Source organism: Molossus molossus, unplaced genomic scaffold, assembly GCF_014108415.1.
Source record: "Molossus molossus isolate mMolMol1 unplaced genomic scaffold, mMolMol1.p scaffold_m16_p_10, whole genome shotgun sequence".
NCBI classification, from domain to species: Eukaryota; Metazoa; Chordata; class Mammalia; order Chiroptera; family Molossidae; genus Molossus; species Molossus molossus.
In genome coordinates, this window is record NW_023425345.1 from 26889253 (window position 1) to 26902849 (window position 13597).

The window sequence follows — 13597 nt, forward strand, 5'->3', positions numbered from 1 at the left end:
CTTTATTGTTGAATGTATTACAGATGTTCTCCCCCTTTTTCCCCCATTGACCCCCTCCTCCTCAATCCCACTCCCCTTTAGCCTACCCCACACTATTGTCAGTGTCCATTGGTTATGCATATATGCATAGAAGTTCTTTGATTTATCTCATCCTGCCCTCCCTCCCCCCTTCCCTTTGAGGTTCATCAGTCTAACAACCAATTTGTACTTCTTACTTCCTTCATCCTTTTCACCTACCCTCAGCCCCCACCCTTCTGGCAAGCAACAAAAAGTTCTCTGTATCGCCCTGGCCAGTTTGGCTCAGCGGTTAGAGCGTCGGCCTGCGGTCCAGAGAGACCCGGGTTCGGTTCCCGCTAAGGGCGCGTACCTCGGTTGCAGTTTGTCCCCGGCCCTGGTTGGTCGTGCGGGTGGCAGCTACTCGATGTGTCCCTTCACGTCGATGTTTCTCTCTCTCTCTGTTCCTCTCTCTCCCTCCCACTCTATCTGTACAAAAAATGGAAAAATATCCTCGGGTGAGGATGAAAAAAAAAAAAAAAGTTCTCTGTATCTATGAGTCTCTTTCTGTTTTGCCTGCTCATTTTGTTTGTAGATTCAATTGTTGATAGATATGTATTTATTGCCATTTTATTAATATTTTTGTTCTTCAAGAAAACCCTTCCACATTTCATATAATATTGTGGTGGTGATGAACTCCTTTAGTTTTTTCTTGTTTGGGAAACTCTTGATATGCCCATTGATTCTAAATTATAGCTTTGCAGAATAGAGTAATCTTGGTTGTAGGTTGTTGCTTTTCCTCACCTTGAATGTCTCTTGCCACTCCTTTTTGGCCTGCAAAGTTTCTTTTGAGAAATTAGCTGACAGTCCTATGGGAGCCCCTTTGTAGGTAACGAACTGCTTTTCTCTTACTGCTTTTAAGATTCTGTCTTTGTCTTTAACCTTTGGCATTTTGATGATGATGTGTCTTGGTGTGGACTTGTTTGGATTCATCTTGTTTGGGACTCTGTGCTTCCTGGACTAGTATGTCTGTTTCCTTCACCAAGTTAGGGAAGTGTTCTGTAATTATTGTTTCATATAGGTTTTCAATTTCTTGTTCTCTCTCTTCTTCCTCTGGCACCCCTGTGATGCGACTGTTGGCATGCTTAAAGTTGTCCCAGAGGCTCCTTACAGTATCCTCATTTTTTTGGATTAGTTTTTCTTTTTTGATGGCTTGCTTCTTGGCTTTACCTACTCTACTTTTGATTTCCTGTAAATCATTCTTTGTTTCAGTTAGTGTATCCTTCATTTCTGAGTGGTCCTTTTTTATGTTGTTGATGTTCTCACTAAGTTTCTTGGAATTCTCCTTAAGTTCCTTGAAGGTCTCACTGGTTTCCTTGAATGTCTCACCAAGTTCCTTGAAGCAACCTTTTAACCAGTGTTTTGAACTCTGCATCTGATTGATTGCTTATCTCCATTTTGTTTAGTTCTTCTACCAGAGTTCTGTTCTTTTCTTTCATTTGGGACATGTTTCTGTCTTCTTATTTTGGCTGCTTTCCTATGATTGTTTCTATTTATTAGGTAGAGTTGCTATGTCTCCTAGGCTTTGTAGGGTGGCCTGTTGTTGTAGGTGTCCTGTAGGATTCAGTGGCACAGCCTCTCTGATACTCCCAGCTCCGCCCTCGAGGTGCACCCCTAGTGTGGACTGTACAACCGTCAGTTGTAATTGAGTCTTGATTGCTGTTGGCACGTCAGTGGGAGGGATTTACTCAGGCTGATCAGCTGTAAGGACTGGCTGTGCCCACTGACCACTGGGCCCTGACTCTCTTGGAGGATCAACTGTGTAGGGACCCATGATACAGAGCAAGACTTACTTCATCAGGGCTCTGGTACCCACTGAGGCCACTCATTGAGTGTGTCACTTGTGGAGGTGGTTGGGTGGTGGTGTTTTGATGTGGTCTGAAGCCATTCACTGGGTGTGCTGGCTCTAGGGCAAGGTCAGCCGCTACCTGTGTTCTATCCAGGGCCACCCATCATAAGCTACAAAGTGATCTTCAGATGGCTGCTTCTTATGTTAGGCTTGGAGGTGCCCAAGAAAAGCCAAGTTGTGAGCCAAGACTGGTTGCTTCTAATGCCAAGCCTGGGGCCACTTAATGAGAGGTATGGGGCTCTCTGAAATCAGATGCTGCTTGTTTGAAATATTTAAGGAACTTCTGAAGCAGGAGCCAAGACAGGCCAATTCTATGGTAAAGCTTTGGAAGCAGCTTGGGTGGGTCTGAAAGGTGGGTGTGGCAGGACCTCAGGGAATCACCAGGGCAGGGCAGTGTGAGCCAGGTTGCTGGAGTTCCAGCCCCCCCAGGGAAGGGCTCACCAAAGGAACATCAGCCTCTGCCAGCATGTCTTTCCAAGAGAAAGCTGCCCCTCCAGCCCTTGTCCAGAGACCAAACAGCTCAGTTCTTCCCTGTATGTCTCTGGTGCCCCTCCAGCTGCCTCCCTTTCGAGCTTAGAGGGAGCAAGTCTGAGTAAATTGGTGTGCGGGCCATTTAAGAGGAACTTCCTGAGGTTCCATCAGCCTCAACTCCTCTCACTCTCAGTTCCCCCTGGTTTTTCCAGCCAGAAGTTATGGGGACTTCTCTTCCTGGCATTTGAACCCTGAGCTGGGTGCCTGGTGTGGGATAGGGACCCCTTACTCCTCAGGGAGGACCTTTTCAACCGAAGTGTCTCTCCTGGTTTTTATGTGCCACAGGTGGGTGTGAGACCAGTTGGTCTGTGCCTCTGCCCCTCCTACCAGTCTTAACGTGGCTGCTTCTTTAGATTCGTCGTTGTAGGACTTCCATTCAGCTCGATTTCAGGCAGTTCTGAATGATGGTTCTGTTGTAGTTTAATTGTAATTTTGATGTGGTTGTGGGAGGAAGTGATACCTTGTTTACCTACACAGCTATCATGACTGGAAGTCCTCTCCTCCTGTCCTTTTGATTCTGGGGATTTAAAGATAAAATTTAGTATTTGCCCTCAGGGTGCAGATAAAAAGGAAACACAGGTCATTAAATACAAAGGCTGCGAAGACAGTAATAATGTTAAATTGGTATTCTGGGAGTTTATAGGAGGATAACTTCATGAGGATATAAGATGTATTCAGGAAAGTACTTGCCTTTCACTCTCTGTATAGCATAGGGCTTTAAGGAAGATAATCCCTCTTTGTTCTACTTGCTCAGGCCATAAACCTTGGAGTCATTCTATTTTCCCCCTTCATATCCTATATCCAGTCCAATCCTGTTGGCTTTACCTTCAGAATAGATCTATAATCCAGTGGGTTTTTTTTTTTACCATCTTCGCTGCTCTTACCCTGTACTGAGCCTCTACCATCAAGCCAACATAATTCTTTAATTAGAGTAAGTGCTCAATCAATATTTGTGGAGTGAATTGGTGCTATAAGAGAAGTATATCATGGAGACCTTGGTTGTTAAATGCTGAAGTGTTCAGATAGCACGAGGGAGCCATTGAATGATTTCAAGCAGAGGTGAATGACATGGAATTTATGTTTTATATAGAGAATGATACTGGGCAAGTCCTTTAAAAAACCTTTTGGTAGTCTGTATAAGAAAGTCATAGGAAATTGTAGCTTATTATTTAATGAGTTTATACATTTTCTTTTTATGTCTGAATCTTTATATTGGAGACCATCTCTCCCATACAATGCTATAAAATTCAGAGAGATGAATATTAATCCATCCATGTTGCATACTTCAAAAATTCAAAGTTGGTTTTATTTTTGGTTACTTACTTTTAGACTTTTATCTGATTGTATGCAGTTATAGTAACTTTACTGATAGATTTTAATTTCTTAGCTGGTAACAACTTTGATTTATTTGTTCTCTCCCAAAGAAATATTGTGTATTGTGAATTGAAGTATAGTTTCTTCATTGGATCATAAACTATACTCTGTTCTCTTTATTTGGTATCAGAGTCTATGTCCTATATATTGTTGTGCAACTGCTGAGGTATTTCTTTAATCAGATTCTTTATTCTTATCTATTAATGTTTTCAGAACACAGAATTATAAATGGAAGTACTGAAGTCTTGCTCTTCCCTCTAACTATTAAGATTTATGTACTATACTAATTGAAGATCTCTTATTTCAGGCACTTCTTTAGCAAATTTGTTTTAAATAAAGCAGTTATAATGGGTCTGAGCAGCGACAAAATATAACGAAAGATATTAGAAAGCACATAGAAAAGCTATTTTAATTGTACTAAGTTGGAAGAAAGACATAAAAAAGTATTGCAGATGTACCTTAAGCGTGAAGACACTGTCATATTGTTGTACAATAGTATATAATAACTAATACTCACTAAATGTTTAAAATAATCTAAGAAGCCAAAGGAAACAGATTTCTCTCTGGGAAAGTTCAAACAATACTAGAGGAAGTACACATATTAGTTGTACCCTCCATTGTATGCTCCATATCAGGTATTCTAACTACTGTTCCAAGTCTTTCCTCTCTTTTAGAGCCAACAATCTTCAAATTATGTTAACAGAGTTAGCACCATTTCTTCTCCTCCCATTTACTCTTTAACTTAATTTAATTTTGATTCCACAATACCAGCTCCCCTCCTAATTGTTCTCAGTGAGGGGACACTGATGTTCATGTTGTTAAATCCAGGGGCACCTTTTTTTGTCTTGATTCTCTAATAAAGTGGTTCTCAACCTTCCTCATGCCGTGACCCTTTAATATAGTTCCTCATGTTGTGGTGACCCCCAGCCCTAAAATTATTTTCGTTGTTACTTCATGACTGTAATTTTGCTACTGTTATGAATTGCCATTGGAAATATGTGTTTTCCGATGGTCTTAGGGGACCCCTGTGAAAGGGTCGTTCGACCCCCAAAGGGTTGAGAACCACTGCTCTAATACTTGGATAATCTCTTTAATTTATTTTTTTTTCCCTTTATCAATTTTAGAGAGGAAGGGAGAGGGAGAGAAAGAGAGATAGAAACATCGATGAGAGAGATTGGGTGCCTCCTGCATGACCCCCACTGGGGATTGGGCCCACACCTGGACATGTATCCTGACCGGGAATCAAACCTGCGACCTCTTGGTGCATGGGTCGATGCTTAGCCACTGAGCCACACCAGCTGGACTTGATGCCCTCTTAAATAGTCCCTCCTTAAGACTCTCCTTAGCTTTTGGGCTACTGCATTCTTTGTTTTTTTTCCCCACTCCTTTTTAGGCTTCCTTATTCTATTTCTTTTGGAGAATGGGAGGGAGAGCTCTTCTCTACTTGCTTTATACTTTTTAAACAATGCTATTAATGTTACTGAGAAAAATCTGTTTTAGAGTAGAACAGATTTTGTATTAAATTCTGACATCATTTTCTTCCAGATTTTATTTTCGTTTAAAAAATATCAGTGCTTGATTTGTTTTTCCCTGTTCATTGAATATTTAAGATAAATAAGATGAGCATAAATGCTTATGGGGATAATTGCATGGGAATAGAATTCAACTTTTTTTTGTATTTTTGCTCTAGGTTAGTAGTGATAGAATTATCTTGGTTTAGAAATTAAAATTTAATAATTTGTTGTCACTATTGTGTTCAGCTGCAGTTCTTAATTATTTTTACCCATTTATATTCAACTATTTGAGGAACCTGTTATTCCTTACATTAATATGTAAGCTCCAGGTTTTTCTTTTCAGAGTGGAGGAAGATAAAAAATGAAACAGGTTTTAGAAAAGGGAGTGAGTATAGGAGGAAGAGCAGTTTCAAATGACTATTGTTTCCCAATATATATATGTCTGAATTTCAGGGAAAAAGCCTTGGACTATCTAGAAAACTTGGGAGTAGACAGCATATAGTCAGACATTAATTGAAGTTGATTAACAAGATTAGATCAGCTCAAAGTGAATAAAAATGGAGACAAGAGGATATCCAAGAAGTGAGCTCTTGGTATTCCAGCCTTTACTAAAGGTTGGGAAGATGAGGAGGAACCAGCAAAGGAGACCAATTGAGCAGCTCTTCAGGTAGAAAGAATAACAGGAGATTTGTTGTCTGAAAAGTCAAGAAAATGTTTCAAGGACTACGGCATAGTTAACTCAATGTATCAAATGCTGCTATTTGTTCACGTAAAGTGAAAGACATATTTAATGACTTAACAAGGGACAGTGGAATTGAAAGCCTAATTGAGATTGGGTTTCAGAGAGACTAGGAGGAAATGAATTGAAGACAATAAAATAACACCCCCCCCCCCCCCCCCCAGTTTTGCTTTAAAGGAGCACAAAAATTTACTATGAACTTTGTACCAGTTAAGTAAAAATTCAAAAAATTTTCTGGAAAAGTTGTATTACTAAGTAATACCACCATATTTTTTTCTATATTGTGTGGTTGAGAATCTTTATATGTTTATTGGACAATTGTATTTCCTTTTATGTAAATTGCCTGTTCATCTCCTTTCCCCATTCTTTTAATGATTGTATTGTCTTTAATTAATCTGTAGGAATTTTTGTTTTGTTTTAAATGTTTTTACAGAGCCAATAATCTAAGGTGGAGGATTGGCAAACAATGGCCTGTAGGCTTTGTGTGTTTCGTCAGTGAAGTTTTATTGGGACATAGCCAGACCCATTTGTTTACATATTATCATTGATTAAATAAAAAACAATGTTTGCCAGTCCCTGATCCAAGGCAATAATAGTTTTGTCCATATTTCCTTGGAGTAAAGTTCTAGAAAGGGTAATTCTGAAAATGGGAAATTTAACTCTCTGATGTAAATTCTGTGTTCTATCCTCTACAACATGCTTTTTCTACCTTTATTTAATGGAATCTTATTAAAATAACGGTCAACAGATAGATATTAAACACCTATTTTGTTTCAGCTCTTTCCCAAAGATTTTAGGACTACTGAGATTATAAGATGTGGTATCTACTCCTAATGAGTTTACTGTCTAGTTCAGTGATTCCAGCCCTTTTCATCTCATGACACACACAAATTACTAAAATTCTGGGGCATACCAAAAAATGTATTTTTTGCCGAGCTAACAACAAAAATAGGTATAATTTTGATTCATTCAGACACATATTGTGTTGGCTGTTATCAACTTTATTTAGTTAGTTATTTTTATCATCACCTGAGGACATTTTTGCATTTATCTTCAGATAGGGAGGGACGGGGGAGGAAGAGAGAGAGGGAGAAACATCTATGTGAGAGAAACACATAGACTGGCTGCCATCCACAGGACCCCAACTGGGACCAGGGGAAAAACTGCAACTGAGGTACATCCCTTTGGTGGGAACCGAACCCAGGTCTCTCTGGTCTGTGAGCCAACGCTGTAACCACGGAGCCAAACTGGCCAGGTCGGCTGTTACCATTTTTTAATTTGACAGTCTAAGGGAAAAGAGGTCAGTGCACCTGACTAAATAGTAAGGTATTGCATGTTTTTAAAATTCTTGCAGCACACCAGTTGAAAATCACTGATGTAGTCTGACTGAAAGAATTCCACACATAGAACTGTATATTAAAACATGGCAACTTGTAATGAGGCTATACTCAATACCAGAAGAATTATAACAGAAACTATCTGTGAGTGAAGGCAGATTTTTACTTAAGCTTTCAGATGAATTTCAGAAGTCACAGGAACTACTTGAAATTATATATAAAAATGTATGTGCATGGGCCTTTGGTTATTATTTCTGGTTGAAGGAGGTGCACTCAGATTCTCTTGAGATGTTGGGAACAAAAAAAAAATTAAAGAAATATAGCACCTTACTCCATTCTATAGAATCTGTTAATGCCATTTTTCTTATCCAGAGTTCTTTCCATTAAATAAAACTCGAGCATACATTTTAATTCTATGTGTCTATTCTAAAATTCTAAGGAGTGTTTTGATTTGTGTTGAGAATCCAGTCATACCCTCTAAGCATATCTAGAAAATGGAAATTAGGTGAGAGGAGGAGGTTTTTGAGTAAAATGAGGGAATCTTAAGCTAAGCTTGACGTTTCTATTAGACAAGAGGGAACTAACATGCATATAAGAGGCAGACCAAACCAGGCCAATTGGCTCTACTGTGTTCTGGATTATCTGGCTTGCAGTTACCCTAATTGGAGCTATGGCTTATTTTATTCTTTGGGTGGTATGACAATTTGCTAAATAAAGACTGTAAACGTTCATTTCAAGTAACCCAATTATTCTGTGTCTCTGGGAACTTTGGGGACTAGGAAACGTAGGAGTCATCATTTTCAGTATTAAAATCAGGAATATTTGGGAAACTACTATATACAAAAAATGCTTTGTAATAAGTTTGCAGTCTACAAGAGAGCAAAACAATTTATTTAATTGGAACGGGTTGAAGCATGAGATCTTAAAAACATTTCTAATGAGCATAGGGTGGTAGATGAAAAGTTAATATTCTAAAACTTACGTTAAAGTTTAAAAATAGCTTTAATACTATATATGTACTGTACTAGCTTTTTTTTGTTTTGTTTTACTATAGTCATGTTTTACAGTTTTATTGTTTTAACTTAGTGTGAAGAACATATTTGTAAGAGCCTTGATAGATTCATCAGTGAACCTGGTCTTTGCCTATTTTCACTTGAAAGATCTTCTAAGTTTTTTTTTTTTAATTTTGTTTCTTTATTGATTTTTAGAGAGAGAGAAAGAGAGGGGAGAGAGAGAGAGAGAGAGAGAGAGAGAGAGAGAGAGAAACATCCATAAGAGAGAATATTAATTGGCTGCCTTCTGAATGCCCCCCACTGAGATCGGGCCCACAACCTGGCCATGTGCCCTAACCGGGAATTGAATTGGTGACCTCTTGGCGCATGGGTCTGTGCTCAACCACTGAGCCACACCAGCTGGGCTCTTTTAAGTTTTTTTTTAACTTGACTTTCTACCCTCAGGGCTGTTGGGATTAAAACACTGGTGTTTTCATAATAAATGCCATATCAAAATTTTTATATAGTGTTATATACTTTGTGATTGCTTACTTAATTTTGGTTTGGAATATGATTAAACAGCATGCCTTATTAAAGCCACTAGGGAACCAGTTGCAGTGATGTTGGGGAATAAACTAGAAATCCAAACATATTTGTGATTTGTTCTGTCCTATTTAATAATTGATTAGTTGATGAGATGCAGGTTGATTGGCCAAAAGCTATTTCTGATACCTCTGGGATTTTGTTGTAGCAATGAAATTGTGTAGGCACTTTCAGCAATCTCTCTCTCTTTTTTTTTAATCCTCACCCGAGGACATTTTTCCATTTTTTGTACAGATAGAGTGGGAGGGAGAGAGAGGAAGAGAGAGAGAGGGAAACATCGATGTGAAAGGGACACATCGAGTGGCTGCCACCCTCATGACCAACCAGGGCCGGGGACAAACTGCAACCGAGGTACATGCCCTTAGCGGGAACCGAACCCTGGTCTCTCCGGACCACAGGCGGACGCTCTAACCGCTGAGCCAAACCGGCCAGGGCAGCAATCTCTTTTTTGATAGCACTCTTTAATTGTTATATTTTAAAATACTTCTTGTGAAAATACTTTTTTGAACTTTACTTTTCTCATCTGTATGATGGCAAAAATAATGTTTATTATCAAGTAAGATTATATTGAAGATATGAAATAATATATGTTAAGCACCTAGCTTGGTTATTGGCACTGGTATCAAAGTAGCTATTACTTTTAAGTAACACTTTTCATTATCTTTAGAATAGCTTTTTCATTCCTCTTTTAGGAACTGTCCCATGACCATTGAGTAACAGTGAATAACCTGTCTGGTCAAAAATAATTCGGTCTTTTGACAGTTGTTTGCCAGTGGTTTGTAATTGAATGTAAGGAGTCTAAGTGCTTTATGGTAGCTGTTTTCACATTTTATTAATCTGTGGGTGACAGTAAATTATTAATTCTAAATAAGAGTGTTTTAAAAATTCTACATTATTAATTTTTTTTCCATGGTAAGAAATTATTATGAGTTTGCAGCAACACTTAAAAGTTAACTTGGTCTTTCATTTCTACTAGTTCATGCTCCCTTTTCATTCCCAAAATTTTATATTTTGAGACTCTAATTTCATGAAAAATTATTAACTGGATAGTTACACCAGAAGTGTAAATTACAATGTGCTGTTATGAATTCTAATGGAAGTAAGGTTTCCTATTCTCTTTTTGCTAACAGAGGTAGAAAATAATGACAGGGACAGAAAACCAGAGGAAGAAGAACAAGCAATACATGAAAATGAAAGACCTAAGAAAAGTAAGCATGTACAAAAAAACAACTAGTTTGAAAAAATAGTGATTCATTTATTGTACTTTAAAGACTGTGGAATATACTTTTATGTCCATAAGACGATTATAAAATTTTGCAATATAAGTAAGCAACTGTTAAATTATTTTGTTGATGGCTAACCCAAGAATCTTTCAGAGTATTAATTATTTTATAAATTTCAGTGTTTATTTTGTTTATACTTTTTATTGTTCCATAAGAAAGATTTAAGCTTAATATTTAGTTAAGTACTATCTGAATATCTTGAGGGAAATTGTTTTAGATTTATGTTTAAGTCATGGGACTATAAGACTTTTGTCTGGGGTGATATAAGTGAATGAAAGTATGTGTCTCAGCCTGCTTAAGCTTCATGGGAAGGGGAAGTGATGGGACTGAGTGTCATTAGGTTATAGGAAAGTCATTGGACTAGGAGTCAGGAAACCTGGATTCTGTAAGTCTCCCTGTCATACTGCTCTCTCCATGTCTAACTCTGTAAGTCACGATTATAAGAGAAGTCAGAAGAGGACTGGATAGAGCATAGACATTAAGGTCTATAATAAAAAACATCTGACAGATCATTATGCTTTTTGTTTATAGTTGAATTTTCCAGAAGAAAACGTTCTAAATCCGAGGACATGGACAATGTACAGTCTAAACGTCGTCGATATGTGGAAGAAGAATATGAGGCAGAATTTCAAGTAAAGATTACAGCCAAAGGAGATATTAATCAGAAGCTACAAAAGGTGTTACAGATTACATATTAAAAATCCTAAGTAACAAGCACACTATCTTTATTTTTCTAGATTTTTGAAAATTTTCTTTATTTTACTGACATACTCAGGTTGTTCATAGAAAAAGAGAATTTGAAGAAAGTGATTAAGCTTATTATCCTTCATAATTTAATTTTTTTTTTTTTATCCTCACCCGAGGATATTTTTCCATTTCTTGTACAGATAGAGTGGGAGGGAGAGAGAGAGAGAAACATCGACGTGAAGGGACACATCGAGTGGCTGCCACCCGCACGACCAACCAGGGCCGGGGACAAACTGCAACCGAAGTACGTGCCCTTAGCGGGAACCGAACCCGGGTCTCTCCGGACCGCAAGCCGACGCTCTAACCGCTGAGCCAAACCGGCCAGGGCCATAATTTAATTTTAAAATTTTCTTTTTTTAAAACCTATATAATTTATTTTAGATATTGTAGTAATTATCAAATTGGAAGAGAAATAGATGATGTCTTTTATTTGATTTAGTAACTAAGGTGAACATTAGTTTTCAGATTTTATTTTTTCTCCCGTATAAAACATTATTCTAATAGAAACATTAGTTAGAGTCTTATATGTTAATATTTTAATCTTTATAATAAGATGATTTCATGGTTGTAAGTCCCTACATTCTGAAATCTTTGTTATTACTTTAGGTTTAGTATTAAAAATGGTAGAGACAAGGCTTTTAAAGGACTCGGGAAAGGGAGTATAAAGTGTAAACTTTGACTCCCCGCCCCCAGTCTGCTAAACAATACATAGAACTGAAAATATGAAGTATTTAATATATTTTTTAAATGTTTTTACAAATTTTTATGACAAATTCCTTTTTAAGAGAGGAATATGAAACTCGTGAAATTTATTTTTCAAGGTCTTATCAATTTAATGATAAAATTATAAATCTAAGTTTTAGACCAATATTCTTCTGCTAAAATAAGTATAAATATTCATACTACGAAAAGGAATGTGAGGCAGTATAAAAAAGTGGTCTTTTTTTTTGTTCCAGTTTTTTTATTTGTCATATGTAGATAAATAATGTTTATTTACTGTTTCTTTTTTCTTTTTTTTTTTACTCCTCACACGAGGAAATTTTTTCGTTTATCTTCAGATAGAGTGGGAGGGAGAGGGAGAGAGAAAGAAACATTGATGTGAGAGAGAGACATTGATTGGTTGCCTCCCGCAGGACCTCGACCACGGCCTGGGACAAACCGCAACTGAGGCACATGCCCTTGTCCGGAAACGAACCTGAGACTCTTTGGTCCGCAGGTGGACACACTAACTGCTGAGCAAAATCAGCCAGGGCTATTTACAATTTCTTATAGAGTTGGTGGAAATATGAAGATAGCTATGTGAAAGAATTTTGAAAACATTGTGTACTGAGAGTTTACTCTTGAACAGTATCATTCATGTATGGTTCATGGATGTGTACCATGTGTCCTCTTTGTTATGGGTCCATAATGAAATAAATATGGAAATTGTGATTAGGCATTTTGAAATGTTTTATTGTGTAGTGATATTCTTGTGTTTCACAAAAATATCTGGAACAGCTTAGAAATGTAAAAATCTGGTTCTTGTTTCCGTAAATCACGATTGAGTGTATGGGAAGAAAAGATTTAAACTTCAATTTAAAATTATTTTAAATTTAACCCTCTGGAAATTTCCTACTTTTGTATATATTATTCTTTTGTGGCAGATATTATATATGTAGAAGTGGAGGCTTTCAGCAGATAGCATTTTGTTATGGATGCCAGCCTGTTTTTCTCATTAAGCTAGTTGTACATAGTATTAAGAATATTTACTGTTTGCTGAAATGCCTTCTTTGCTATAACAAAGGAATATATATTTGTTTAGGTTGTACAGTGGTTGCTGGAAGAAAAATTGTGTGCGCTACAATGTGCTGTATTTGATAAGACTTTGGCAGAATTGAAAACACGAGTGGAAAAGATTGAATGTAACAAGAGGCATAAAACAGTTCTTACCGAATTACAGGTTTGTATACTGATGTGAATTGTATACCCATTTTATTGCTTATTTTTCATGGTACATTTTTGAAGTAGACAATAAAATGCATTTAACTTCTGATTTTTTTTTTAATTAATTATTTTTTCAGATGTTTCTCCTCCCCCTCCACTGATTACCTCCTTCGCCCCTCCCCGCTCTGTTCCCAGCTTTGTTGTCCATGTCCATTGTTCATGCATTCATGCATATAAGTTCTGTGGTTTATCTCTCCCCTACCACCCCCTTTTCTGGGGATTGTTAGGCTGTACCCCACTTCCATGACACTTAGACTATCCCATTCCTCAGAATGTTATGTTCATTATATACCACAAATAAGTGAGATCATATGATACTTGTCTTTCTCTGTTTGGTTTGTTTTGCTTAGGATAATACTTTCCAGGTCTCTCCATGTTGTATCAAAGAATAAGAGATCTTTCTTTCTTACAGCTGCATAGTACTCCATTGTGTATATGTACCACAGCTTTTTTATCATTCACCTACTGATGGACATTTCGGCCGTTTCCAGATCTTAGCTATTGTAAATAGTGCTGCTACGAACATGGGGGTACATATATTCTTTCTGATTGGTGTTTCAGGCTTCTTAGGGTATATTCCCAGAAGCGGGA

General features: G+C 37.4%; 1 protein-coding gene across 3 annotated transcripts in view; it reads left to right on the plus strand.

Moving 5' to 3' along the window:
* LOC118624726 (activating transcription factor 7 interacting protein) overlaps positions 1 to 13597 on the plus strand; it is a 125258-nt gene that overhangs the window by 47253 nt on the left and 64408 nt on the right. For all 3 annotated transcript variants that reach the window (XM_036253199.1, XM_036253200.1, XM_036253201.1), the window contains 3 exons: positions 10124 to 10201; positions 10808 to 10953; positions 12825 to 12962. In XM_036253199.1, the coding sequence (XP_036109092.1) occupies positions 10124 to 10201; positions 10808 to 10953; positions 12825 to 12962 (362 nt within the window). The remainder of the gene's footprint in view (positions 1 to 10123; positions 10202 to 10807; positions 10954 to 12824; positions 12963 to 13597) is intronic.